The 26,332-nt window shown below is 38.5% G+C and overlaps 1 protein-coding gene across 1 annotated transcript in view; it reads left to right on the top strand.

Moving 5' to 3' along the window:
- The first annotated feature begins 1,790 nt into the window (after positions 1-1,790).
- The window catches only part of armh3 (armadillo like helical domain containing 3), a 156,312-nt gene continuing 131,770 nt past the window's right edge, over positions 1,791-26,332 (top strand). The window contains exons 1-12 of the mRNA XM_003224228.3: positions 1,791-1,892; positions 11,790-11,901; positions 13,366-13,422; positions 13,560-13,706; positions 14,383-14,490; positions 15,731-15,823; positions 16,564-16,638; positions 17,094-17,180; positions 22,738-22,794; positions 23,582-23,625; positions 26,006-26,066; positions 26,253-26,299. Of these exons, the coding sequence (XP_003224276.1) occupies positions 11,800-11,901; positions 13,366-13,422; positions 13,560-13,706; positions 14,383-14,490; positions 15,731-15,823; positions 16,564-16,638; positions 17,094-17,180; positions 22,738-22,794; positions 23,582-23,625; positions 26,006-26,066; positions 26,253-26,299 (878 nt within the window). The 5' untranslated portion in view covers positions 1,791-1,892; positions 11,790-11,799. The remainder of the gene's footprint in view (positions 1,893-11,789; positions 11,902-13,365; positions 13,423-13,559; positions 13,707-14,382; positions 14,491-15,730; positions 15,824-16,563; positions 16,639-17,093; positions 17,181-22,737; positions 22,795-23,581; positions 23,626-26,005; positions 26,067-26,252; positions 26,300-26,332) is intronic.

The following is a 26,332-nucleotide window of genomic DNA, read 5'->3' as shown; positions in this document are numbered from 1 at the left end:
CAGTCATTTGCAGAGGTTGTGAGGTCTGATGGAAACTAGGCAAGTGGGGTTTATATATCTGTGGAATGTCTAGGGTAGACGAAAGAACTCTTGTCAGTTTGAGGGAAGTGTTAATGTAGCAATTGGCTGCCTTGATTAGCATTTAACGGCCTTGCAGCTTCAAGGACTGGCTGCTTACTGTCTTGATGCAAAGCACTTGATGAACCAACCTGGACACAGCATATTATTTGAGAACACAGAAATGATTGACCACTCTAACAACTATCATGTCAGACTACACAGAGAAGCCATTGAAATCCACAAGCATGTGGACAATCTCAACAAAAAGGAGGAAACAATGAAAATGAACAAAATCTGGCTACTAGTATTTTTAAAAAACTCTAAAATCAGAACAGTAAATAAAGAACAAAACTTAGAAAACAGAATTCCAGAAAGAGAACAATCAGGGCCAGCTAACAGCTCCTAACAAAGGATTCCCCCAGGCAGCAAGCAGCCAGTCCTTGAAGCTGCAAGGCCTTTAAGTGCTAATCAGGAGCAGAATTCAAAACGATCTTGACAGACTAGAGAGATGGGCCGAAACTAACAAAATGAAGTTCAACAGGGACAAATGCAAGATACTTCACTTCAGCAGAAAAAATGGAAATCAAAGATACAGAATGGGGGACGCCTGGCTTGACAGCAGTGTGTGCGAAAAAGACCTTGGAGTCCTCGTGGACAACAAGTTAAACATGAGCCAACAATGTGATGCGGCTGCTAAAAAAGCCAATGGGATTCTGGCCTGCATCAATAGGGGAATAGCGTCTAGATCCAGGGAAGTCATGCTCCCCCTCTATTCTGCCTTGGTCAGACCACACCTGGAATACTGCGTCCAATTTTGGGCACCACAGTTGAAGGGAGATGTTGACAAGCTGGAAAGCGTCCAGAGGAGGGCGACTAAAATGATGAAGGGTCTGGAGAACAAGCCCTATGAGGAGCGGCTTAAAGAGCTGGGCATGTTTAGCCTGCAGAAGAGAAGGCTGAGAGGAGACATGACAGCCATGTACAAATACGTGAAGGGAAGTCATAGGGAGGAGGGAGCAAGCTTGTTTTCTGCTGCCCTGCAGACTAGGACACGGAACAATGGCTTCAAACTACAGGAAAGGAGATTCCACCTGAACATCAGGAAGAACTTCCCCACTGTGAGAGCTGTTCGACAGTGGAACTCTCTCCCCCGGGCCGTGGTGGAGGCTCCTTCTTTGGAGACTTTTAAGCAGAGGCTGGATGGCCATCTGTCGGGGGTGCTTTGAATGCGATTTCCTGCTTCTTAGCAGGGGGTTGGACTGGATGGCCCATGAGGTCTCTTCCAACTCTACTATTCTATGATTCTAATCAAGGTGGCCAATTGCTACATCAACACTTTCCTCAAACAGACAAAGAGTTCTTTCTCCCACCCTGGATTTTCCACAGATATATAAACCCCTCTTGCCTAGTTTCCAATAGACCTCACAACCTCTGAAGATGCCTGACATAGATGCAGGCGAAACGTCAGGAGAGAATGCTTCTGGAACATGGCTATACAGCCCGGAAAACTCACAGCAATCCAGCCAGAATTTTGCAAGGTCTTTAGCCTTCTCTGCCAAAGAGTGTTGGTGCCACACTAAATACAACTCCGATAATTCCATAGCACTGAGCCATCGCAGTTAAAAGTAGTGTGACTCTCCCTATTCACTTTCCCTCTGTGAAGCTCGGTTTTGCTTTGCGTTTTTAAAAAACAGAACAGACTCACACTAGGACCCAGCGGGACCCTTTGCTTGCCGTTTTGCTGTAGGAGGAACGCGCCTGCGTGCTGAAGAGGAGGCGGGGCGTAGTTTTTCGGTGACGCATGCGCATAAGGAGGCGGGCATCCCACTCAGGTAACAGCGGGTTATGTTGTCTTGGGCCTCGGTTGCTCGCAGGACTGAAGTGGTGACGGGAGAGCTGGGATCAGAGGAATGTGCTAGGGCAGTGATGGGGCCAGGCAATAAAACATGACGGGGAGAGAGGAGGCAGGGGACATGCAGGGCTCCAGGTGGGGCTTGACATAGGAAGGTCTCTGCGGGGGTTTCTGAGGGCCATTGTGCCACCACCACAGGGGGCCTGTTCCTGTCAGAAACTCTCTCTGTATGTGTGTATATATAGTCAGCAGTGAGACTGTATAGTGAATGCAGTTTGATACTGCTTTGACTCCTATGGCTCCATGCTATGGGATCCTGGGATTTGGAGTTTTGCCATGCCTTAAGCCTTCTCTGCAAGAGTGCAGCAGGTGACTCATCAGACTATAAGCCCGGGGATTCCATAGCATTGAGCCATAGGAGTCAAAGCAGTATCAAACTGCATTCACTATACAGTGTAGATCAGGCATGGGCAGACCTCAGCCCTCCAGGAGTTTTGGACTTCAACTCCTATCTACACATCTCTTTGTTCCAACCTGCTTTCAACAAAATGCGATATTTCTTAGCACATGCTGGGTTTTTCTAATTGAAGGTTTTAAAAAAAGCAAAATGACAGATCTCTCAAAAGAAAGTGGAGAAAGAGAAGTAGGCCGTAGAAAGAAGTGTAGACAAAGATAAAAACGACCTTTGTTTTGATTTTCGTCAGTTATAGATACCTATGATATATTCACTTTCTAAAACTAATCCAAACACTTCTGATTACCTTCATCTTACTCTTTATTAGCACATTTTGGAGGAGTGCGAATCACTTGATTTAGATACAAAGTCCCCTACTCTTGTCTGTTAGAATGGTTCTGCAATAAAATGTAGTATGGAATGCCTCTGTCCAGGATTTCAGCTGCTTCACATCATTTCTTTGTCTTAGCTTTTAAAAATCTGGGTTATTGAAAACTTTGATTTCTTAAATGGCAGTCCTGACAACCCAGAAATTGACAGTTTTTTGTTTCAGTGCCTTCTGCCTCTTCCAATAGCTGCTTCATCTCATTTGCCTTCTCATTTTTCCCTTTTTAAATGCTTCCTTTTTTCTATTATCTCTCTTATTCCTTTGTTAATATTTTCTTGCAGTCTGTCAGTCCTCTGGGTCAATTAAAGTCTGGTTGTTTTTTCAGGAGGAAGAGAAATTGTTCTCCTCAAGTCTGCTTCTGCCAGATTTTTCTCTTCCTTCAAATTTTAGGGCTGCCCTATGCATGGTGATGTGTATATTATATGATTCTGAATATATACACATGAGCACAAGAAAACTGGAATTGGTCTCTGAACAAAGGGATTAGGATTTCCAAGAGTTGACTCTATCCCTTGGCATTCTTCTGTGGGAAGCCTGTGTTGGTCAACTTGACTGTGTAATCAAAAATAGTTCTGGAACAAGTGAATGGGAATGCATCACATTAAACACAATAAGCTAAATAAATATGGAAGCTCTTGTGTGAAAAAAATCAGTAGGCATATAGATTATGCCAAAATGACATCAGTGTTCCCTCACTTATCGCAGGGGTTATGTTCCAGGGCCACCCTCAATAAGTGAAAATCTGCGAAGTAGGGACACTATATTTATTTTAATATGTATACATTATTTTAGTAGTTATGCACAAATTTAAGTCTTTACCAACCAATTGTGTGTTGATAAATTGCCTCCTTCTCCTCTTGGGCTCCTTTTCTTTCCCTTTGGCTTCTCTTTCCTCCCTTCCTTAGGCTGTAAATTGTAATTTTTTATTATTTATAATAGTCTTTTAGAGTTGATTGAAAAACCACGAAACAGCGATTCCGTGAAAAGTGAACCGCGAAGTAGTGAGGGAACACTATATATACCTTGGTGTATCTTCACAAGCAACCTGGTAATACATGGGAGACAGATGTGTAAATTCTCAATTGTTGTTGTGTACCTTCAGGTAATTTCCAACTCATGACAACTCTGTCCCAAGTTTTTATTTGCAAGATATTTCTGGAAAGGATTTGCCTTTCTTTGAGGCTGAGAGCATGCGGCTCATCAAAGTGACCTAGTGCGTTCCTGTCGCTAAATGGGGATTTGAACCCTAGTCTCCCATTATCCTAGCCCAACACCTAAAGCAATGCACTATACCAGCTCACATATGAGGCTGTAATGGCATATGATCTCTGCATTTGAATTTCTGACCAGAAGTTATTCTAAATGAGACTTGTATAGGCCAGAGTTTGCTTACACATTTTAATAAAATCAAGTGACCTCTCAAAATAGTATAATCTCATTACAGCAGCCATACTGATTTTAAAGTAGAGTAGAGTCTCACTTATCCAACATAAACGGGCCGGCAGAACGTTGGATAAGGGAATATGTTGGATAATAAGGAGAGATCAAGAAGAAGCCTATTAAACATCAAATTAGGTTATGATGTTACAAATTAAGCACCAAAACATGTTATACAACAAATTTGGCAGAAAAAGTAGTTCAATATGCAGTAATGCTATGTAGTAATTACTGTATTTACGGATTTAGCACCAAAATATCACGATGTATTGAAAACATTGACTACAAAAATGCGTTGGATAATCCAGAAGGTTGGATAAGCGAATGTTGGATAAGTGAGACCCTACTGTATATGTGCTTTTGAATTTCACTACCTGATGCCCAGTTCAGTCACCTAACACTTGCTTAAAATTGCAGGTGAAGATAAACGTTTGAAAAACGACCAATAAAATAGATCTCATATATAATGTCCTGTTATAGTCCAGAAGATCCTTTTGATCTTCTGGGCTAAAACCAGTGTGATATTTTCAACCAAAATTATTATGCATGGAATTACTGTCAAGTGATGTAGACATATAAATGAGATTTATAAGAAATGTTGAAACATATCATCATCACATAATATAAATGCTGTTCAGATTTCAAGGTGGTGTTATACCCTTTTTCATTTTTCTTGTTCAATTAATGTTTAACATCCTCCTTTGCCTCTTTTCCATTGAGCTATCTTCTGGGTGGATTGTTCACTTAGTATTTTTAAAATTGTTCTTCAAATCTTGTGCTTCCTTGTACATGTTAATCTCATCCCCTTTTCCCATTAACCAGTTGATTCTATTTCTTTTGTCACTCACTAACTAAGTCATTTTCTTTCTCCTCTTTAATGGGTGCAAGTTTCCAAATTGCTTCACAGTGAACACTTTTGTGTTTGGAAACAAGCATGTTTGATGTACTTCAAAGTATCTTGGTATTTATCAAAAGCAGAGTAAATGTGACCCTCTAAAGATGGTTAGATTTCAATTCCCACCATTTCTAATAAGCGTAACAGCGATGAAGGTTGACGAGGGTTGCGGATCACTTGTTGTTGGTGAAACACGTGTTGCCCATCCTTTATCTAACAAGAACAGATTTCTTGGCTTGCATGCTGTTTAAGCTCTGACAGGACTGGGCAGATCTGTTCTTAATTACCTTAATGTGTTTCTGTATACACTTTCTAGTGGCAATCCTGTAGAGTTGTGAACAGTTCCATTTCAAAGATGGACAGTACCTTTATTTTCAAGTGTGTTGTTAACTGGATCACTAATCATAGAGTGTTAATAAGGTTTTAGATCTTTCACATATTAAAAATTGCTCATGGGAGTACTCTGCTGAGACAAAACATGGCTAAAGATTTGAACCCCTGTTTTGATAACTATTTTAGTAAAATACATATTGACTCAGAGAATGTTCCAAAGTTAGGGTGCTGAAATGAAGAAGGTGTCCTAGAACGTGACTATATATGAGCCCCACATTGATTGATCAGGAAGAAGTGCTCCTTATATTACACTTATAAATGTCATAAACAAGGATTTGTTTGTATATTTGTATCTAAAGGAAATCAGTATCGGGTTATTGTTAGTATGTCTGCCATTTTCCAGAAATAATTATTCTTTGTTATACCAACATTTCTTATTTCAATTCACTCTTATTCATTGTAATTTTAACACCAGTATGTCCGTTCTGAAGTAATAAGAACACGGTTGGAGTTGATGGACTATGTGTTAAGTTACTGCCTGACAGGTTTTGATATGACAGTCAGAAAATAGCAGATAAGCAGGAGTTTGTCAATTACGAAATTGATCTGTTCGTATTCTCTGCTTTCCTCTATAGACAAACATACTATTTGTTTCAAATAGTACCATATCTTGGATGATGAAAGATTGCCTTAGCTGTCTATGGCAAAGTACTTGGATACACTTGTAATTCATTTTCTTAAAGCTGAATTGCACAGGTTTTGTTGGGAGATTTGATAATTTACGTTAGAAGCTTGGTTTTCTTAGGAATTGATAGTTTGGGTTCAAATAATTGCAATTGCTACAACTGTAGAGTTCACTATGAATTACATCTCTATGCAATGATTATGTCTATGAAGTCTTTTTGCAGTTCTCACTGAGGCATTTGGAACCTATTGGTCATGTCTTATTCCCAATTAGTTACTCTTGCGCAAACATGTTTATATCAGTAGGGTCACAAGGCATTTAATTTAGAAGCATTGGAACCATTCTGATGGCAAAGATCATTGTGAACTTAATTTCCTTCCAATTATCACCCATAGTATAAAGAAATTATAATCATGAGATGCAGTTGCAAGTTATGCTTGTGAAATATGAGATTTTACGATGCTCTGTGTAATTCCCCCTTTCAATAATATTTCAATTGCTTCAATAATTAAATAATATTTTTGGTATCTGTTTGGGTTTGGTGTTATTGCTCTGCACTTTTGTTTCGACAGGCATGACTTTTTTGTTGACAGCATGTAGACATACAGACCAGAAAGTCTGCTGACAAGAGCAAATACTTAGCAAAGTTCACAAACATATCTATAATGACAAGCAAGGCTTGATGTAATTGGTATCCTGTTCTCTAATAATTCATGACATGAATTGGTTTCATGAACTGTTTGAAAATGAAGAATAAGTGCCTTCTTGTTGTTGAGTGCCCTGCTGAATTAGACAGCTGTGTTTGGGAAATAATTCAGAGTATGACTGCAGGGAGAACAGTCATCCTTCTGACCTACCAGTCTCTAGATCTCCTGATCAAGTCTCCTGATGCATCCCCAGGTGCTGAGAACTCTTGGGTTGCACTTGAGCCTGGTGGAGTTGTGTTCTGGTCTTGCACGGAAATCCCAGAATGGTTCTTTAGCAGAAAAATATCCCAACAGTTTTTCTTGGAAGAACTGACTTTTGTAAAATTAGTGGGGGAAGGAGAAAGAGTGAGAGAGATTGAGCTCTCTAGGTCATGAGACCAAATAAACAAGTTCCAAAAGGGGATATTTGTGCTGTTGGCTTTTCATATTTTGCTTGGGATGTCTGATGTAGAGAGCTATAAGAACAAAACTATCGTTTTAATTGTTGCCTCCAGCAATTTTCTTTACTCAAGTGTGCTCTGTCTAGTTTTAGTGAGGTTGTGTCCCTATTCCAGTTTTGGTGATAATCTGAATTTGTCTTATTCTGTGTGATCATCCTTCCTGTCTACAGCATAGTATTACTTTCTGTGTTCCACATTTGTAGGTTTGATTTTTGCAGATTTGATTGTTCACATATTTGATTTAACTGTTCTCTAGAATTTTTTAAATATGTTTTTGTTTATTGTTTGTTTTGATTTTTGAGGTCATATATTTTTATTTCGTTTTCACATTTTTATACCATAAGAGTGGGGGGGAAAGGCCAAGGAAAGTATAATAAGTTGATTATGGAGTTTTGTTAGTAAGTTAGATCTATCCATAGGTCTAATATACATCCAAGAATGAGGAAAGGTATTATTACTGTAACTGAGGACAAAGAGAATTGTTTGACTCCGGCACTTCAATGTGAATGAAAGTGATGCACCCATTTTAATCTGCAGATAGTGTTGTGTTTTACTAATTTGGGAGCCCCGGTGGCAAAGTGTGTTAAAGCACTGAGCTGCTGAACTTGCGGACCAAAAGGTCCCAGGTTCAAATCCTGGGAGCGGAATGAGCGCCTGCTGTTAGCCCCAGCTCCTGCCAACCTAGCAGTTCGAAATCATGCAAATGTGAGTAGATCAATAGGTACCACTCCGGTGGGAAGGTAACGGCGCTCCATGCAGTCATGCCGGCCACATGACCTTGGAGGTGTCTACGGACAACGCCAGCTCTTCGGCTTAGAAATGGAGATGAGCACCAGCCCCCAGAGTCAGACATGACTGGACTTAACGTCAGGGGAAACCTTTACCTTTACCTTATCTAATTTAGTAGGGGTTTTATATGTTGTTTTTATGTATATTGTTTTATCTTAATTTGACATTATTGTTGTTTATAAATGTTTGTTATTTTACTGTAGTTTGTATACTCCATTGCACTACTATGTAGTTTGTAAGCTGCCCTGAGTCTTTTTCAGGAGATGGTGGTGGGATATAAATAAAGTTATTTATACAAAGTCCTATTTTTTTAAAGCATTTCCATTCACAATGTTTTTTGCTTAGGAAAAACAAAAATAATTGTTTTCTTTCTTTTTTTATTCCATTTGTCTTTCTTGTTTATCTTCTTTCTTCTTATGTTGTCCCATCTTTTTCTAGAAATCTTGAGGCCTTCAGGTGTGACTCTATGGTCCACCAAAAGGTGATTAGAGTCATGATGGGGGGCATGGGGATTCCTAGAGAGATGTCTTCTCGGGTAAAAGAAGTAGCAATTTTTCATTCATGGCCTTTCACGGGAGCCCTGTGCTTCTTACCCTAGCAAATGTGGTAGTCTGACTGTATTTGCTTTTCCTTATTGAGCATCCAGTGAAAGTGCTGACATCTGCTTCTCAAATCTTGGCTGCGAGTATTGAAGGAAAATGTTAGTTTTTCTAGAGCCTTAAGAACATTGGAGCCATGGCATTGGTTATTTTTTTGCCTCTGACTTCAATTCATTTAGTCCAGTTAGAGCACAGGGAATTGGGTGTGAGCAAGCTTGTGTCGCTAACTCTTGCCCCAATCATGTAAGAGATGGAAAGAAGCTCTTTTGATCGTCCACCTCTTTTTTCTTTCCTCTTTCAACTGATTAGTGAAATCTCATTTCCTAGGATACAGAGAAGGAGAATAGGAAAGAATCTAGGAATGAGATGAAGTCATTGATGTAGCAATTTTTATAGCACACATTTACATTCTTTTGTAATCACTAGATGTCCCTCAGGGGCTAGAAAGCTTTATGGCTGTCAGTCTGATGAATAGAAAGTTGTAGGAATGTGATAATGACAATACATTAATTGCTAATGGAGATCTACTTAACACTGGCCTAAAGTGGACATTATTTTCAAAAGGTAGTAATGTATATGGTTTCTACAAGATCTCTCATGGACCAGATGGATCTGCCGTAGGACAGTACTCAGAATATGACTTTCGAAGTGAATGTTGAAATCGATACCTATTTCTGGAGAAAAAGCTCAAAAGAGCAAAATTGCTGTGGTAGTCTCCTTTTTATAAACAGCTGCTATCAGTTTGCTGCAGGCTGTATACCTCTAGGGCAGGGGTTCTCAAACCTTTTCAGCCACTGAGCACTTTTTAAAGCAAAAGTTTCCTATGGATGGCATGGGCAAACTTTTTGACTAACATAAACTTAGCAGCATATCGATGGAAGACCCAGGGGTCATCCAGTCCAACTCCCTTCTGCCATGCAGAAAAAGCACAGTCAAAGCACCCCCAATGGATGGCCACTCAGCCTTTGTAAAAATAATAATAGCCCCCTTCTGCCATGTAGGAAAAGCATAATCAAAGCCCCCCCCCCCCCCCCGAGTGGTGGTAGGGAAATAGGTTTTTGAAGCAAGCAAGGCAAGGGGGAACGGTTGTGGGCAGCGAGGAACATGAGGGAAAAAAGACTTTTGTGGGTAAGGGAGGGGAGGAAAAAGACTTTAGGGGCAAGGGAGGCAGAGGAGGGGAAGGAGCAGGAAAGAGGAGGAAAAATTTGAAGTGGGAGGAGGAAACCGTGGAGCCCCTCAGTATGCTTTGTGGAGCCCCAAGGGCTCTGCGGAGTACACTTTGAGAACCACTGCTTTAAGGTCTTCATTGTTTTGTTGCTGAAAGAACCTGGAAGTTGCCTTGTATTCCAGCTTTAGGCTTTATGAACGTAAATGTTTCTGGCTTTAAACAATACTATTATCGGGCTGAGTAGAGCTGGCAGTGAGTCTTGAGAAAGAGAAGCTTTTGCACCTTGTCTGCAGGCTGTATGGCTGAGATGAGGAATTTACTTCTCCCATACCTGGAAAGACAGCTCTTCATTAATGCGTTCATTACAGTCACTTCATATGTTACATTATGCCAAGGTGAATTTAGGTACATTCTGTCTCACCTCCTGGAGCATTGTCTGTGATACATACACTCTAACCACCTTATCACATTAAGAAATTTCCCAGGACACTTCAGCCTCTTTTCAAGCATTGAGAGCCACTGAGCTAATCACATGAGTTAAACTACTTCTGTCATGCATAGCCCTCCCTGGTTGAAAAGGGGCAGAAGTGTCCTGAAAGAAGGGAACTCTGGTAATCTGACCTTATCACATTGATAAATTTTACCCTTGTAGGACACTTCAGTCTGTTTTTAAGCATGGAGAGGCACAGAGCTCATCACATGTTCCAGGTTTGAAGAGGCAGAAATGTCCTGAAAGGAGGAAACTCTGAACACAGGCCAGCAATTGTGTTCAGAGCTGCTACCTCTTATTATACTTTACTCTCATGTTTACAACTGAAAAACAGGTGGGATGGGAACCATCAAAGGTTTCGCATCCTGTTTTATTGCCTAACAGTCAGCAGCCTCTTGTCTCCTATGGGGTTTGGTGCAGAACAATAGGATCCCATGGAAAGCAATGGTTTTAACCTGGAGCACTGTCTCTTGTATCCTATGGGGTTTGGTGCAGAACAATAGGATCCCATGGAAAACCATGGTTTTAACCTGGAGCTCTGTCTCTTGTATTCTATGAGGTTTGGGGCAGAACCATGGGATCCCATGGAAATAAGTGGTTTTAAACTGGTGTCAGTCTCCTTTAATGCAAGGAATTTTGGGCAGGGCAAGGGATCCCTTTGTTTTCTGATATTTTTCTCCTGATTTTTAAAAAAGTAATTTTGATCTTGTAATGAATGTAAAAGATGAATGTATTGCCAGCTCTTAAGTTTTCATGTGTGAGTATGAGTATGATGGCAAGGCAGAACTGAAAACAGGACTGCTGATGATATAAAAGAGGTGATTTTTTATTCTTAAAGGGATGGTCACCTACGCTTTCACCTCTCACCATGATGAGGTAGTTAATATGGATTTGTAGCTTGTGTGCTTTGTATTTTTACTTGAGCATAGGCAGTATTTTGCACCTGAGAAATAGAATTACTTTTTCTCTGGGAAAAAACATATATTCTAGAAAATGAATGGGCCATCTGTAAGGAGACCTCTTTAGTCCATGGAAGTCAGATTCTGAATCTAATGCTGTGGAAAAATAATGTGGGTGCTTATTTCACAGTGTGTACATATAGCAAATGCATGCTTTGATTTCCCCTTTTCCCATATTCCTTATGTCACAGTTGAAGGAAAATATCTCTAAAGCAGCCCAGAACCCGTTACAAAGATTGTAATGTATAGTTCATAGAAGTAACTACATGCATCTTATTTCTTTTTCCTAATTTTTCTCTTTTCTCTTTTTTTCTTTCATTCATTCTTTCTTTTGAGACACTAGCCAGCTCGCTAAGTTTAAGGTAGCTAGCATTTGATGGCATAACGTCTCTGTTCTGTGTTACTATATGTAGCAACTGCTAAAGTACTTTGTGAACAATTAAATTTGCTAAAACAAGTATATTTAGAAATATTGGAAGACCTGTGGAAACCTGAGAGCTGTTCTCAAATGTAATGTATATTTTAATCTATAGTTGGCAAATCATGGCACAAGCTGAGAAGAAAGGTGGATTGCTTCGAAGATCTTCAGCCAGTAAAAAACCCTTGAAAGAGAAGGTTGTGTTGATGTATGATGAAATATTTACGGTAAGATATTAATTTATGTTCCTTTCAATTTGCCATCTTGTTTAGTTTGCAGTGTAGGGTTCTGTTTTGCTGAGGGGTTCTACAGTTAAGCCAGACTGTTATACAGCTATTCATATCTTTCTATGCCCTCTGTCTTATCGATGTCTTTTATCTTATCATACATCTATGGCATCAGTCAATACAGTTGTCCCTACATATTCATGGGGATTCGGGGTGTAGGGCCATCATGAAAGTGAAAGAACTATGATTATTTATAGGCCCCCCCAAATACTAATTCCTGAATAAAAAATAAAAATGCACCAACCCACCCAGACTCTCTTCTTCCTTCTTCACAATCTCTGCCCACCTGCTTACATGATTGAGTTCACACGCATGCACACACCATCTACTCCCCCATCTTATCGCGACCCCCCCCTCCTCCACAAGTGAGTGAAAACTTGAACTCTCCTCAGATCACTGCCCTCCCACCTGGATGAGTGAGTGAAAACAGGCACACTCTCTTCCTCCTCATGATATCCCCCCCTTTCTATCTGTATGAGTGAGCAAACATATGATCACACTTTTCCTCCTCACACCCCCATCCCATCCATGCGCTCTCACCTACATGAGTGGGCTAACCCAGAAACATATGCTCTGCTCCTCATGGCTCCCATCACACCCCTCTTGCCTGAATGAGTTAGTGAACACATTCAAGCATGCACTCTCCTTTCTCTCATCCCTGTGTTCCTGTGAAACCTGTAAATATGGAGGGAGGATTGTAATATTAATTTCTAGGTTTTAAGAAAGAGAACATGAGACCATGGAATCCTGCTTGTGAAGCGCCTCTGGGTATACTTTTGCTGCACTGCTTTGAAGATAGTATCTCTGTAGTGGAGCAGACTTGTCATTTTAGAACTGTTTGTGTGAGTGCTACCATTGATAATCAGCAGGAAAAAAGTGAAACATACCCAGAGGCTCTCTGTACCTATTGTTAGCTCTATCTGGAATGATGAGCTGGGCATGTTTAGCCTACAGAAGAGAAGGCTGAGAGAAGAGATGATGGTCATGTATAAATATGTAAGGGGAAGTCAAAGGGAGGAGGAAACAAAATTGTTTTCTGCTGCTCTGGAGATTAGGACACAGAACAACAGCTTCAAACTATAGGAATGAGATTTCACCTGAACTTTTGGACGGACTTCCTCAATGTGAGAGCTGTTCAACAGTGGAACACTCTGTCCTGGAGTGTGGTGGAGACTCCTTCTTTGGAGGCTTTTAAGCAGAGGCTGGATAGCCATCTGTCTGGGGTGCTTTGAATGCGATTTTCCTTCTTCTTGCCAGGGAGTTGGACTGAATGACCCACAAGGTCTCTTCCTATTCTATGATTCTATGAAAATAAGTCTGTAAGAGGAGTCACATTGTATATCTGTAAATCCATATTTATTGCAATTGTAATTTGTTACTATTGTAACAATTGTTCTCTTTCAGACAGAAGATCCAAGTAAATGTAACCCTCGCTTTTGGGAGGAGCTTTTCCTCATGAAGGTAATTTGCCAAATATTAAAGCAGTCCATTTTCCAATGAATGTCTCTTTGTTTACTTTCCCAATTGCAATTTCTAGCCTTTATTCATATCCTCAATGGTTTCATCACTTAACTTCACTTCTTCCCTTTGTCTGGTAGGTGAATTTGGAATACCTGGAAGGGAAGCTCGAATCTCTAGATGGTGAAGAATTAATGAAGATAAAAGATAACATTAACTGTTTGTTCCAGCGCTGCATCCGGGCTTTGGCAGAAGAGCATCCCATTAGAGTGGTCAATGCATTGCAGGTGTTGTAATATTCATTTTTCACAGAACAGATCTTGGTTTCCATTGACCTAAACGCTAATGTTAGTAGGACATGTGAAGGAAACAGTTAGTGGATCATGAAGAACTGTATAAATCCTGCATGTTAGAACAGTACATGGTTGCTGCACTCTTATGCCCATTCCTGCGTTAGACACCAACCTTGTATGTTTGGGAATAATTCACCTCAAATGCAAAAAGTAAGCATAGTAAACAAAATTATCTGAAGAAGAGGTGAACCTCTAGCCCTGAAAATCCACTGCAAGCCACACCAGATGCAAAAATAAAAATTAAAACCACAAATGGACAGAACTTCACTTTCAGGTTTTTTCTTTTCACTGTGCTTGTTGAAGCATTGGGAGGCGTGTTTTATTTTTTAAACACAAATTCTCAGCTTCTGGAGGCTTCCAGGAATGGGAAAATGCAATTTCCTCTTAAGTTTGGAGGGGGTGTGTGTGCATGAGGGTGGGGTTCTTGGTAGACCATGATCTATTAAAATGAGCCAGGTTTTCACATAATCTGAAGATTATGTGAAATCCATTTGGTGGAATACGATAATCAAAACCTTTGCTGTAGCATTGTAGCGTTAAGCTTCTGGCCATTCTTTATGTCTTGGAGGCTTTTTCTCACATTTTCTATCTGTTCTTTCTTCTGATCCAGACACTGTGTGCACTGATCCGTGGTGTTCATCAGAAGAATAAATCCACATCTGGTTTTGACATCATCAACATGCTGATGGGCTTTGACAAAGCAGAATTGTGCATGAAGGTGAGGGCTTGCTAGAATTTTTATGGAAAAGACATGGCAATCAATTGCTAAATACATTGAATGTATTAAAAGAAAAGTTGAAAATAGGGATAGAATCACGGTTAAATGCAGGTGATGTCAGCATGCATTTTTAAGCTTAATCCAAGTGAACTTTGGTTGGCTCCTGTAAATCAATATGGATGCCTCATGCTTAGGTTTTATGTCGTTGTATAATTTTGTTTGCCTACATTTTGCTTAATTTATTGGTATTAGGTCCTAATTTTATGTTTATATGTGGTGTTATTCTGGATTATTTTGTCGCTACATGTTTGTTTTTATTAAGGCATTGAATGTTTGTCTTTTTGTATGTTGGAATCCACTCTGAGTCCCCCTTGGGAGATAGGGTGGAATATAAATAAAACATTATTATTATTATTATTATTATTATTATTATTATTATTATTATTATTATTAAGTGCTGGTTGTAACTAGAGTAGTCCACCTGAATCAGTGGGATTTATATAAATACAATTTATATAATGTTGACTTACCATTCAAAGGAGATATTCTAGTTGGGATCGGCCACTGGATCTCAAGGTCACACAAAGGAAGCAACGGGATGGTACCTTTTGTACAACTGCTTTGTTAACTTCTTGCATCATGTATATGTTTCTATACTAAGTGCAAGACCAAAAATATTTTAGGTTGATAGCAGAGTGAACCTGCCAAGAGTAAGGTTGGCTGGCCCTCATTTGAAGAGATGGTCACTTAAAATGTTTCAGAATTAAATGTGCCTTGCTTGTTTTGATGAATATTACCAACTAGTGGAAGTAATGGGACTGTATGGTATAACAGCACCTCATTTGACAATTAAAACATAACCAAAAAATGAGGTGGAAATACAAAGACAGCATCATATTTCAGATACTGTCTTTATAATCCTACATTTCTATTGAGCATATATGTTTTTGTTGACTCAGCTGGGATTCTGAAGAAGCAAAATTATGCGTCCCAATCCGTATTGTTATGAATTACACTTCTGAGGATAATTTTTTTCTGAACTTTCTTCATCAAAGTGATAATTATGTTTAGAAGAGTGGGAAAAAGTATATTAGTGGACTGAAATAATTAAATGTGTACTATGTTAGCTAGATAATTAGATCCTGTCTTATATGAGTCATGTTGAAAGACACAGAGAAACAAAATTGCAGGTTCAGACTGTAAGCAATGTATGCATTACTGTAACTCTTCTCTTCCTTAGAATCTGATGGAGAGTTTGGACACACTGCTTTGTTCAGAAGGCTCTGAAAGCCTCAAAAGTTTGTGCCTGAAGCTATTGCTCTGTTTGGTGACTGTAAGTAATAAATAATAATGAAATAACCTCTTAATTTATTAACCAGATTTTAAAATTGATATCTTTAAAATAAATATTACATCATTAATTTGAAAGGACACATTCACATCTAAGCAATCATTGTTTCTGTTGTTAAGATTATGACTTTTTGATGTAATTTCCGGTATATAATCATTTTATTATGTACGTAATATCATGTCTTTTTCTAGACATGGATGTGCTCTTATGTACAGGCATACTTTTAAAATAGTTTTTGTACCAAAATGCCCAGTAGTCAGGGGCTGGTATTTTCATACTGCTTCTCATTTTGAAATATTGATCTAATTTTTATTGAAGATGCTTGCTTCATGGAATATCTAAATATGCATGAAACATCTTTAGGAACAAACCCTAAGGACAGAATATAATCTGAACTAAATTATTAAAGGGAGATAATACAGATGAGCAAATAATATGTATGTTATACTAAATTAAATTTTAAAATTGTGTCATGTTGTGCCAGAAATCAATAACCTTAAGGTGAATCTGAGACAAATGTAGAAACATCCCCAAAATTGAGTCTTCACAAACTATGAAAGAGTTGAAATAAATGACACAATAAAAGGAAATTAGGTTTCTTTAATTACTGTGTCTTATATTAGAGGGCTTTAGAGTAAAAATGTGCATCTGTTACTGCATGGACACTTGTGAATGACAATATTATCTTATTTAGAAGGCTATTTAATTTTTTTCTTATTTAGGTGACAGATAACATCAGTCAGAACACAATCCTGGAATATGTGATGATTAATAGTATTTTTGAAGCCATCTTACAGGCAAGCTTTCTCCCATTTCATGTCTAGCTGGGCAACTAATTTCCCCTAGAATTGTGTTATAAATCATGCAAGTTTACTTGATTTTAGTGAAATGTCAGACTAAGACAAATGATCAGCAGAATGTTAACATCTCTCTTAATGTCTTCTTGTTTTATTTTATTTAGTTTGAATTTAAATGTGAAATACCATTAGTGAACTTCATATGGAAAAAAATTCACAAGGCACTTTGAGTGCAGAGAAAAGCTTTTCTTCTTAAATGTAGTAATTCTTCTCAAAGCAAAAAAGAATGAATTTGTGATGTATAGATATAGTAGGTCTAATCTCATGCTTTTCTGAAATATAAAGATTAATTTTTCATAATTAATGACCCTGTGTATTGTTTACACTGGCTGGCTATAGTGCTTTGGTACTTAAGAGTTTCAGTTAATTTGTACTACCCCTTCTCTTGATTTTAGATCCTCTCCAGTTGTCCCAGTCGTAGGGAACATGGTTATGAGGCAGTAGTCCTGCTCGCCTTATTAGTGAACTATAGAAAGTATGAGGTGAGTGTCTATGTTTTAACTTGCTACAATGATTTAGGAATCCTGTCTGACTTTAGTTAGGCTATAGCAAGGCTTCTTAAACCTTTTCTATTCACAACCACAACCAATTTTATGGGTCCCCAGGTAGATATAAATAAATAAATAAATAAATAAATAAATAAAATAGGAATAAAAATCAATAATTTACTTATAAGAAATCAGCATTTGCAAGGCCTGCTAAACACTGAATTTTCTTTTTGTAGAGTTCACTGTAAACACTGCACGTTGTTGCAGATTGGTGTGAACGGTGGCATTCAGAAACCATTTCCTGTTGCCAAATCCCCAACCTTGGGCTATGGGGATCCCATTTGGGTTGGGACCCACATTTTAAGAAGCAGTGGTTTATAGTATGTGGTTAGTCATAACAATCTTGTGTCTCCCCCCATGGGAAGTGAGGTGTCTGTGATGTAGCTCTGTGCCTTTGAAGTATACCATTGGATAGGGAACTCTTTATAGGAAACTGGTTTTGCAATCAAGATGCTTTTGTGATTCAATCCAAATGTACTATAGAACTGTGAGTATATCTGGTGGCTCTCAACTCTAAAGATGGGATAAAAGCTGAGGATTATTGTACTCATTTTATAGAGTTGGAATGCAATATCAAGGAAAATGATGGAACTGTGGCATGTGCTTTCTGTCCCTTAATAATTCAGGTAATTTGTTCTTCAATAGAATGATATCAAGAAAGTGTAAAAATGTATGGTCCTTTTGTAAAAAGACATAGAAGTTTTGTATCAAATTTAGTAATGTCCCTGTATTTGTATTGTCTCCCCTTTAATGTTTATATATAAAGTATTGTAATAAAACAGACACTAAGAAAGAGTAGTGCTTTTTTCCTTCTCAAACATTAGAAGTAATTTGAATAGCATGTATTTGCTTCATTGCTGCAAAAGTGAGTATGAGAGTCTTTTCGATTTACATTATGGCTGATCACACCTTTGTTTCCTCCAGAGCCTCATGAGCTGTTTAATGCTCCCATTAGTTTAAGGAAATCTAATTGCATTGGGATTGTATTTTTTGCTTACAATTTCAGTGTGAGTCTGTAAAGAAAACACTAGTATGCTTGAAAAAGAATGTTCCAAATGTAGAATGTCTCCTCTCCTATTTGCCACCAATCTAGTTGCTTCATATACTGTTTATTGCAAAATGATTCTGATTCATACAAATTGCTAAAATAAGAATACATTTGCAAATATTGACATGACTTAAAGCGACACTGCTTTCTCCATATGCAAGTAATTAAGACTTCTTCTATTTTTATAGCATTTTTACTCCTTGCCGTATATAGTCTTTGGGTGTATCCCTCCTCCAGCACCTTAATGGGATAATAGTCCCTGGTACCTACCTCTTTCCTATTCTGTACTGTATAAAACTATTTGCACTTTTCTGGCCCACTACCCTTTTTAGGAGCCAACCCAGGTATTTATCAAAGTGTGTTTATTGTTTATTGGTATATGTGATTTTATTTGTTTATGATTTGTTTTTTATTGCTGAGTTTTATATTGTTTGTTGCATGGGCTTGGCCCCATGTAAGCCGCCCCGAGCCCCCTTGGGGAGATGAGGCGGGGTATAAAAATAAAGTTGTTGTTGTTGTTATTATTATTATTATTATTATTATTATTATTATTATTATTATTATTTGATCCTATAGGTTTTCAGCCCTTTTTCATTAAACCATGAGGTTTAGTGATCTTAAGCACCAGAGGTGGATGCTGGCTTCAGAGTTACCTTCATGTTTGCTTGTGATGAAATTCAATATCACATGTCCCATTAATAGGACCCTTATTTGTGGTCTCTGCACATTATATACAGGTTCTATACCTGTGCAGATGTTTGACAGATTCAGCACTCCCATTACCTATGACTTAGCTACAAATTTGACCAAGTTCATTGTCACTGTTTCAATCTGAAATATTTGCATTTGATAAGAGCCACCCACTGGCAGGTTTTAATTGCTGTCCAAAGCATCTTCACCTCAGTTTGTCCCCGCAGTTAATCTGACACATTACTACTATCTCCCTCATGGAGTTTGGTTCTGGTTTCTCTGTATTTTGTCAGCAGTTGTAATTATATTTTTCTTGCGAAGAGGAATGCATTGCAACCCTCACAAAATTGAGCAACTTATCATGGGAAGGAAGTGTCATCTCTATATTCGTCTACTAGGTCTTCTACTAATGAGCAAAGCCATTCATATATTTAAGCATATGTTCATGGAGCATACTGTACAGATTGCTGTGGACAATATTGTAGTGATCCATGTCTTTGTGACAGTCAAGGTTATGACTACAGCTGGACCTTTATTTCTGAGACTGATGATGGAGTGACAAATGTTTCACATAGGTAACACTTACCTATGTAAAACATTTGCCATTCCTTTATCAGTCTCAGAAATAGAGGTCCAGCTATAGCCATCACTTGGTCAAAGGTCAAGTCAACAATTGTGCAGGCTGCCTCAGCTCATAGGACTCCATTTCTCAAAAGAGGCAACTAGCTACTCAGTGGTCTCTGCTATGTTTTATTTGTGGGGATGGCAGGTTACAGATTGCCTAAAGCAGTGGTTCTCAATCTGAGGTCCCCAGATGTTTTTGGCCTTTATCTCCCAGAAATCCTAACATCTGGTAAACTGGCTAGGATTTCTGGGAGTTGTAGTCCAAAAACATCTTGGTATCCCAGGTTGAGAACCACTGTCCCAAAGCAAAGACTACTGTAGGATGAATGCAGAAACTGTTCGTTTCCATGTTTGCATTATGTTCTCCATGCTTTTGCCACCCATTCCACTTATTACTAGGATTATTGTGAAGATAGATAGGGACAGCACAAGCATTATGGTGGCTGACTCTACCTTTCTTTCTGGCTCTTCTCCTTTCACAGTGCCTCTACTGGAGAATTCCAGAGCCTTCTATTTCTCTGTTCCTCATGAAGGGTTGCATACCGATACCTGGATTTCCCCCTCTCTTTCCATTATGATGTCTTCAAATTGCTGATTTCCTACAGACTACTGTTCACAATATAGTTTTTGCCAACACTCTGTATATGACATACATGGCCAAATGTGCGCACTTTTTCTATTTTGTCACCCAGTTTGAGGCTGACTCAGTTGTACTTTTCCTCAAGAAGCTAAATCTTTCTAAACCAGGCATGGACAAACTTCAGCTCCAGCTGTTAGGAATTGTGAGAGTTGAAGTCCAAAACACCCGGAGGGCCAAAGTTTGTCCATACCTCTTCTAAACCCTGTCTTTTCCAAAGGTGCATCTGGTATTTCCCAGAATAAAGTCATGTTTCCAAGGTGGTGTCCTCATTCTACTTTGACTGGGATATTGCCATACTTGCCCTCAAAACTTTGTGGTGCTGGAGTCTGCTCCTTATTCAGTTGGGTGCAATTGGTGATTAGTAGAACTCGGTGCCAAACAAAGAGTGGGTGCTTCTATGGAAGGGTCTTGAGCCAGCTCACTGATGAGATCTTATTGGAGGCAAGCTCTTGCTCCCAAATGAGTAATTCTTTTGTGAGACAAAATAGTGCCTTTGTGTGAAACAAAGCTCTTTTGATATTGGTAAATGGCTTCAAAGCTATCTGTTCATCTCCTAAAGGTCATTCTGTAGAAAGGTTAGATTTCTTGAGTATACAGAGGAATTGTAAAGATAGAAGGTTTACTTTAGCAGTATGAAGAAGAATCTGTTCTGCTTTTTGTGTGGTGTTGGATGGTAGAGTTTTAACATTATTATTTTAATTTTCTTGGTCCAGGCCTGTAGGAAAAGGCAAGATATAAATAAAACTACTAAATGACAAGGGTAATTATAATAATGATTAAAGATGGGACATTTCTAGAAATGTCGAAGATGTCGGGGAAAATATTTTAAAAATGTTTTGGTGGAATCAAAATCTTTCAGATTTTTGCGTGCTCTGCTAGCTATGGAGTTTCTGTTTATGGTTGGTATGGGCAGCTACCTTTCATGCTTGATCAGTGAGGGAGACTGTTAAAAACAGGAAGTGAAATAAGGAAATGACAAAGATCCCTGATACAGGAAAGGATCTTACTTTGCAACCTTCTGTTCTGCTTAGCCTACAACTTCCAGACATCCCAGCCAGTTTACCAGCTGTTAGGATTTCTTGGAATTGAAGGCCAAAAGCATCTGGGGGCCCCAGGTTGAGAACCACTGATCCAGCTCCTCCCACAGTGTGCCCTCAAATTCACTTATGTCTGAGTTGCAGTATTTAAATATATTGCTGGGTTATGTATCTGATTAAGTAGATCATAAGTAGAGCTTATGCTTCAGGTTGCTTTCTCTCAGCCTCACATACAATATCTCTTTGCTTATGTCTGAGTAGGTGTGCATAGAATTGCTCTGTGAGATTCCCTGTTCCTGGTATCCTAGTCTTGGCATTCTGCTTTCCTCACATTTAGCTATCCCTGTCCTTCTGTTCAATAGGATAGGTACTTTGTGGAAACTTACAACATAACACATTTGTCTGTCTTTAAGATGACACAGCAATCTCAGTAGTGTTCCAACCTTTCTGCCTTTCTTCATTCATTAGCTCTTTTTTTCTTAAAATTTGACCCCATTTAGAATCTTATTGTAATTCCTTTTATTTTAGATATTGATTCTGTCAATGGCTTGTCAATTCTTTTTTGTATCCATTTAGTAGTAATAGTAAAATTTTGGCAATGTTAGAGCATGTTTGTCTTTGACTAAGCCTTGGTAATACAATCATCAGATTTGCTGAGGTTAAGAGACACAGGGCCTCAGTGAAAGTGAAAACCCACAAGTGAAAAAATGTTTTTTTTTAAACTTGAGAGAACATCTCTGTAGGAATTTCTAAGTTTTCCAGCACAACTCTGTGGTCAACTTCTGCTGGGAACTGAATGTAGAATTGCATTAGAGGACCTAGAGATTATCAGAGATATGTTCTCTCTAGAAATTTCCAAATCCTTCAGCCTTGATCAGTCACACTGGAAGATCGAAAAATTCCTAGAGAGAATATCTTTAATCAAATCTGTGGATAAATTCATCTGCAGAAGTCAAAACTGCAGATGTGGAGGCAGGACTGTTGTCCTTAAATGTAAAGTCAAACCCTGGCTGAGTTACATGTTTAGGGAATAGGGCTGCATTTCTTCTTTTAGATAATTCAGTTTACACTAGTCCATGTCTCACACATGAACTAATATGGGTCTGCTGTAGGCTGGACAATCTGCACAGAGTGTCTCATTATGTGGCATTCATATGCTTGGTACATGAATCTGATTGCATTGCTGCTCAGTTAATGGCACAGAAAACTATATGTCTTTAAAGCCAGTATATATTTGTTTATTTACTTTTTTTACTGAAATGATCACGATCACTAAGATGTATAATGTGACCAGGATAACAGTGACTTGTAGTACCATGAAGGAGTCCCATGTTTTTAATTAAGGGGCATGTGTATATCCTGGCAGGACAAGTAAGGCAAGGCTGTCTATAAGCTCTCTTAGATTTGCTGAGGAACTAAATTAACTCATGACTTTCCTTCTTCCTTCTGCAGTCTGTGAATCCGTACATAGTGAAACTTTCGATAATAGATGATGAGGCCACACTCAATGTGAGTATGAAAGATTGTGAGTGCTGTGTGCATGTGGCAAATTACTTGGCAGGAAGACTAAAGGAACAGAATCTCTAAAGATACTAGCAAAAGATGCAGGTGAAAGATGCAGGTGAAACATTAGAAGAGATTGCTGCTTGAACATGGCCATACAGCCTAAAAAAACTCACAGCAACCCAGTGATTCTGCAATGAAAGCCCTTGACAGTACATTGAGCTGAACACTGTTAATAAAAGGAATTTCAAGCACTTCGGTTTCTCTATTAATGACAGTAAATGAGAAAGCAGCAAAACTGATTTGGGATGGACTGGATGTCTGTGGGAATGGTTACCGTATTTCTCTTTCTCTTTCTATTAACAGAGGAACTATTCCAAATCTGGAATGGTAGTTCTTACTTCCTCCAGTAGAATAACTAGTACTGAATTTGTATTTTACCATTTCTTCCAGAGAATTCAAGGTGTTTTACCCCATTCCCACCCCAGTTTTATCCTCTCAACAGCCATATAGGTTAGATTGTGTGAGTGTGTGACTGGCACAAGGTTAACCTATGAGCTTTATATATAAATGGTAATTTGAATCTGGATTTCCCGGTCCATATGGTTTATATGGAATTAAGCACATGGAAATTCTGCATGAAGCCAGACCTGTAGGCTATAAACTGAGTTCTGTGAGCATTATTGTGATTTATTTAGAGAAGAAGCTTTTGAGATCTCTACTGTGTGTTCGCTCTAATTTATGCAATATGTAGTTAGAACTTGAAACTTAAACATTTGCTCTTTTCTTGCAGGGAATGGGACTTGTAGTTGGACAGGCATTATCAGAATACAACCGGTAGGTTAATATCTGCTTTTACAATTATATAGTTGTTACCTTTCTCTTTTTGAGAAAACCTCCTGATATATCAGTCCACCAATTACTTAGACAGCCTAATAGCAAATGAAATATTTTGATCTTGCTGTATTCTTGCTCATATTTTGCGCTTCAAAAGAACAGAAATGTTAGAAGTTTGGTTTCACATAGGAAACCAAGTTGTGAATACATGCCATATTGTATTAGTTTTCTTCTGACTTGATTACCATTACTCTGATATTCCTCAGTGGTAGAAGTACGTAAAATCAATTGAAAAGAAATAATCAAGCCATGTAGAAACTAATGAAGTAGATCAGCCCAGTGTTCAACTTCATCTAATTCCACCTAACAGCTCTGTTCTGGGAATCAGTTATTTGAAGGGAAACCACAGAGCTTTATGCAGAGAGGGATGTATATGAAACACTATTCTACAGATTTCTATAGTTTGTAATAGTGGAACATTCACTGGTTTCTCCTGCTGGTTCTTTTTGATTCTCGTATTTGCATTTATTAATTTAATTTAAATTTAAATTATATCACATCTTTTTTCTATCTGTGATCCAAGATGGTGTAGTATTAACAGTGAGATAAACAGGAGCGGGGTGAGCTCCCGCTATTAGCCCCAGCTTGTGCCAACCTAGCAGTTCGAAAACATGTAAATGTGAGTAGATCAATAGGTACCGCTCTGGCGGGAAGGTAACAACACTCCATGCAGTTACGCCAGCCACACGACCTTGGAGACAATGCCAGCTCTTCAGCTTAGAAATGGAGATGAGCACCAACCCCCAGAGTCGGACACGGCTAGACTTCATGTCAGGGGAAAACCTTTACCTTTTACTAACCGCATCTTTACTAGACTGAGACTGCACATGGTGTCTTGGGAGGGAAGAAGATAGATGTTTTCAGTATGAGCAAAATGAAGGAAGAGAGATTTGTCAACATTTATTGGGTGCTGGATAGCAGCGGAGGCAAATAGTTTACACAGAGAAGATCCCTAATTATTCCCCTGTATTTATTCTTCAATAGAAGTTTTTGACTGGACAAGTTTATGTTGCAGACACTAATCAGAAGCAGGTTGGGCAAAACCACGTCACTATATTTTCTTTCCTTCCTGCATAAATGGCCTAATAAAATATGTCAATGTGCATTTAATTGTTATTTTTAAGAAGTATAAATAGCCACTCTAGGAAGGGGTAATGAATAGCAGAACTGCATTAGTGTAGGTGTTTAATCTTCCTTCTTTTACTGTAGCCACAGTGAAAATTGCTCCCCCTTAAGATGTTGTCTCACATTTGTGGAAAATCTCCCATGGATTGGAGTGGAAACTATTCTTCACATGCAAAACAGAGTTTAATTCCTCCCCATACCTCACCCAATTAATCTCACTTCTGTTATGTATGCATATCTGCAGTTGCATGTACATTTTTAAATGTGTATGTTGAATTCAGTAGTGCAGTAGAAATAAATCTTCAGTTGTGCTCAAATCTTCAGTTGTGCTTCTTAAATCAGAATTAAAATATAGAAAATCAAAATCAAAGTATGTGTGATTCTTCACAGAAGCACAGTTGTTTTCAGTGTACAGCTTCTGCCAGCCAGCATAATGTGGCTTGTTCTGTTTGGGGTTGCTGTCTTGAGTGGACTGTTTGCTCAATGTGGACTACCAGTATTTGGCTAATGATCCTTTATATTTAAACACATTCTTCTTAGAATGGTGTTTAGGGTACAGTCTGTTGTCTAAGTGAGTGTTGTTCTACAGCAGTGGTTCCCAACCTTTTTTTGAGCAGGAACCATTTTGTCCAGGGACCACTTGAACAGGGACCTTCTGATATCAAGCTGCTGATAAATACACCACTGCTGAGTGTGTTGTAACTTTGAGAGTACACATATTTTTGCAGAAATTGCTCATGGGATTTTCCTCATAGTTGTAAGACTTGAGAAAGACTTGAGGCCTTGAATCATGAGAAATTAAAGTTGATTTTAAAAGGAGAAATGTAGCACTTTATATTTTCTCATTATATGGGGATATATATGTGTCCTTGTAAGAATATATTTTGGGGCAGTTGCACTGTTCTAAACAAAAGTGATAAAGAGTTGATAAAATGATATCTTTGGAGGAGAAAAGCTGAAGCAAAAGAACAAAAACCAACATCTAGGTATTTCTCATCCTGTGAATTTGTCATGTTCCTTAAAAATATATTTCCTGATATCTTTTAGGGTTCTGCTTTGAAGATAAAAGTGAATGGCTTTAAAGTTTTCTCCTTTTTTCCCATAAGAATTTTGGTCAAATACATAATGACCAACTTACTTGCTTATATAGTTCTGTAACATGGTGACCTTTTCTGTTATTGTACTTTTTGTTCAGACAGTACAAAGACAAGGAGGAAGAGCATCAGAGTGGGTTTTTCTCAGCCTTGACCAACATGGTAAGAACTTATTGTGTTTTGTTGGATAATGTTTGCCACGTTAAGGACTCAGTCCAAATGTTGTGAATAGTGATATGAAAGGTTCTTTAGAAATGCTCAGTGTTTATTTTGAGAGTTGTGAGTCATTTTCTCTTGGGGAAAGGTCTCAGTAGAATTTAACATATGCAATGCTACTTTTTTCCATAGGTGGGCAGCATGTTCATAGCTGATGCTGATGAAAAAATCTCAGTTCAGTAAGTACATTCATTACATGGTCATCTTCCACT

This window comes from Anolis carolinensis, chromosome 3 (assembly GCF_035594765.1).
Source record: "Anolis carolinensis isolate JA03-04 chromosome 3, rAnoCar3.1.pri, whole genome shotgun sequence".
NCBI lineage: Eukaryota > Metazoa > Chordata > Lepidosauria > Squamata > Dactyloidae > Anolis > Anolis carolinensis.
This window is presented reverse-complemented; position numbering and strand designations above follow the sequence as displayed.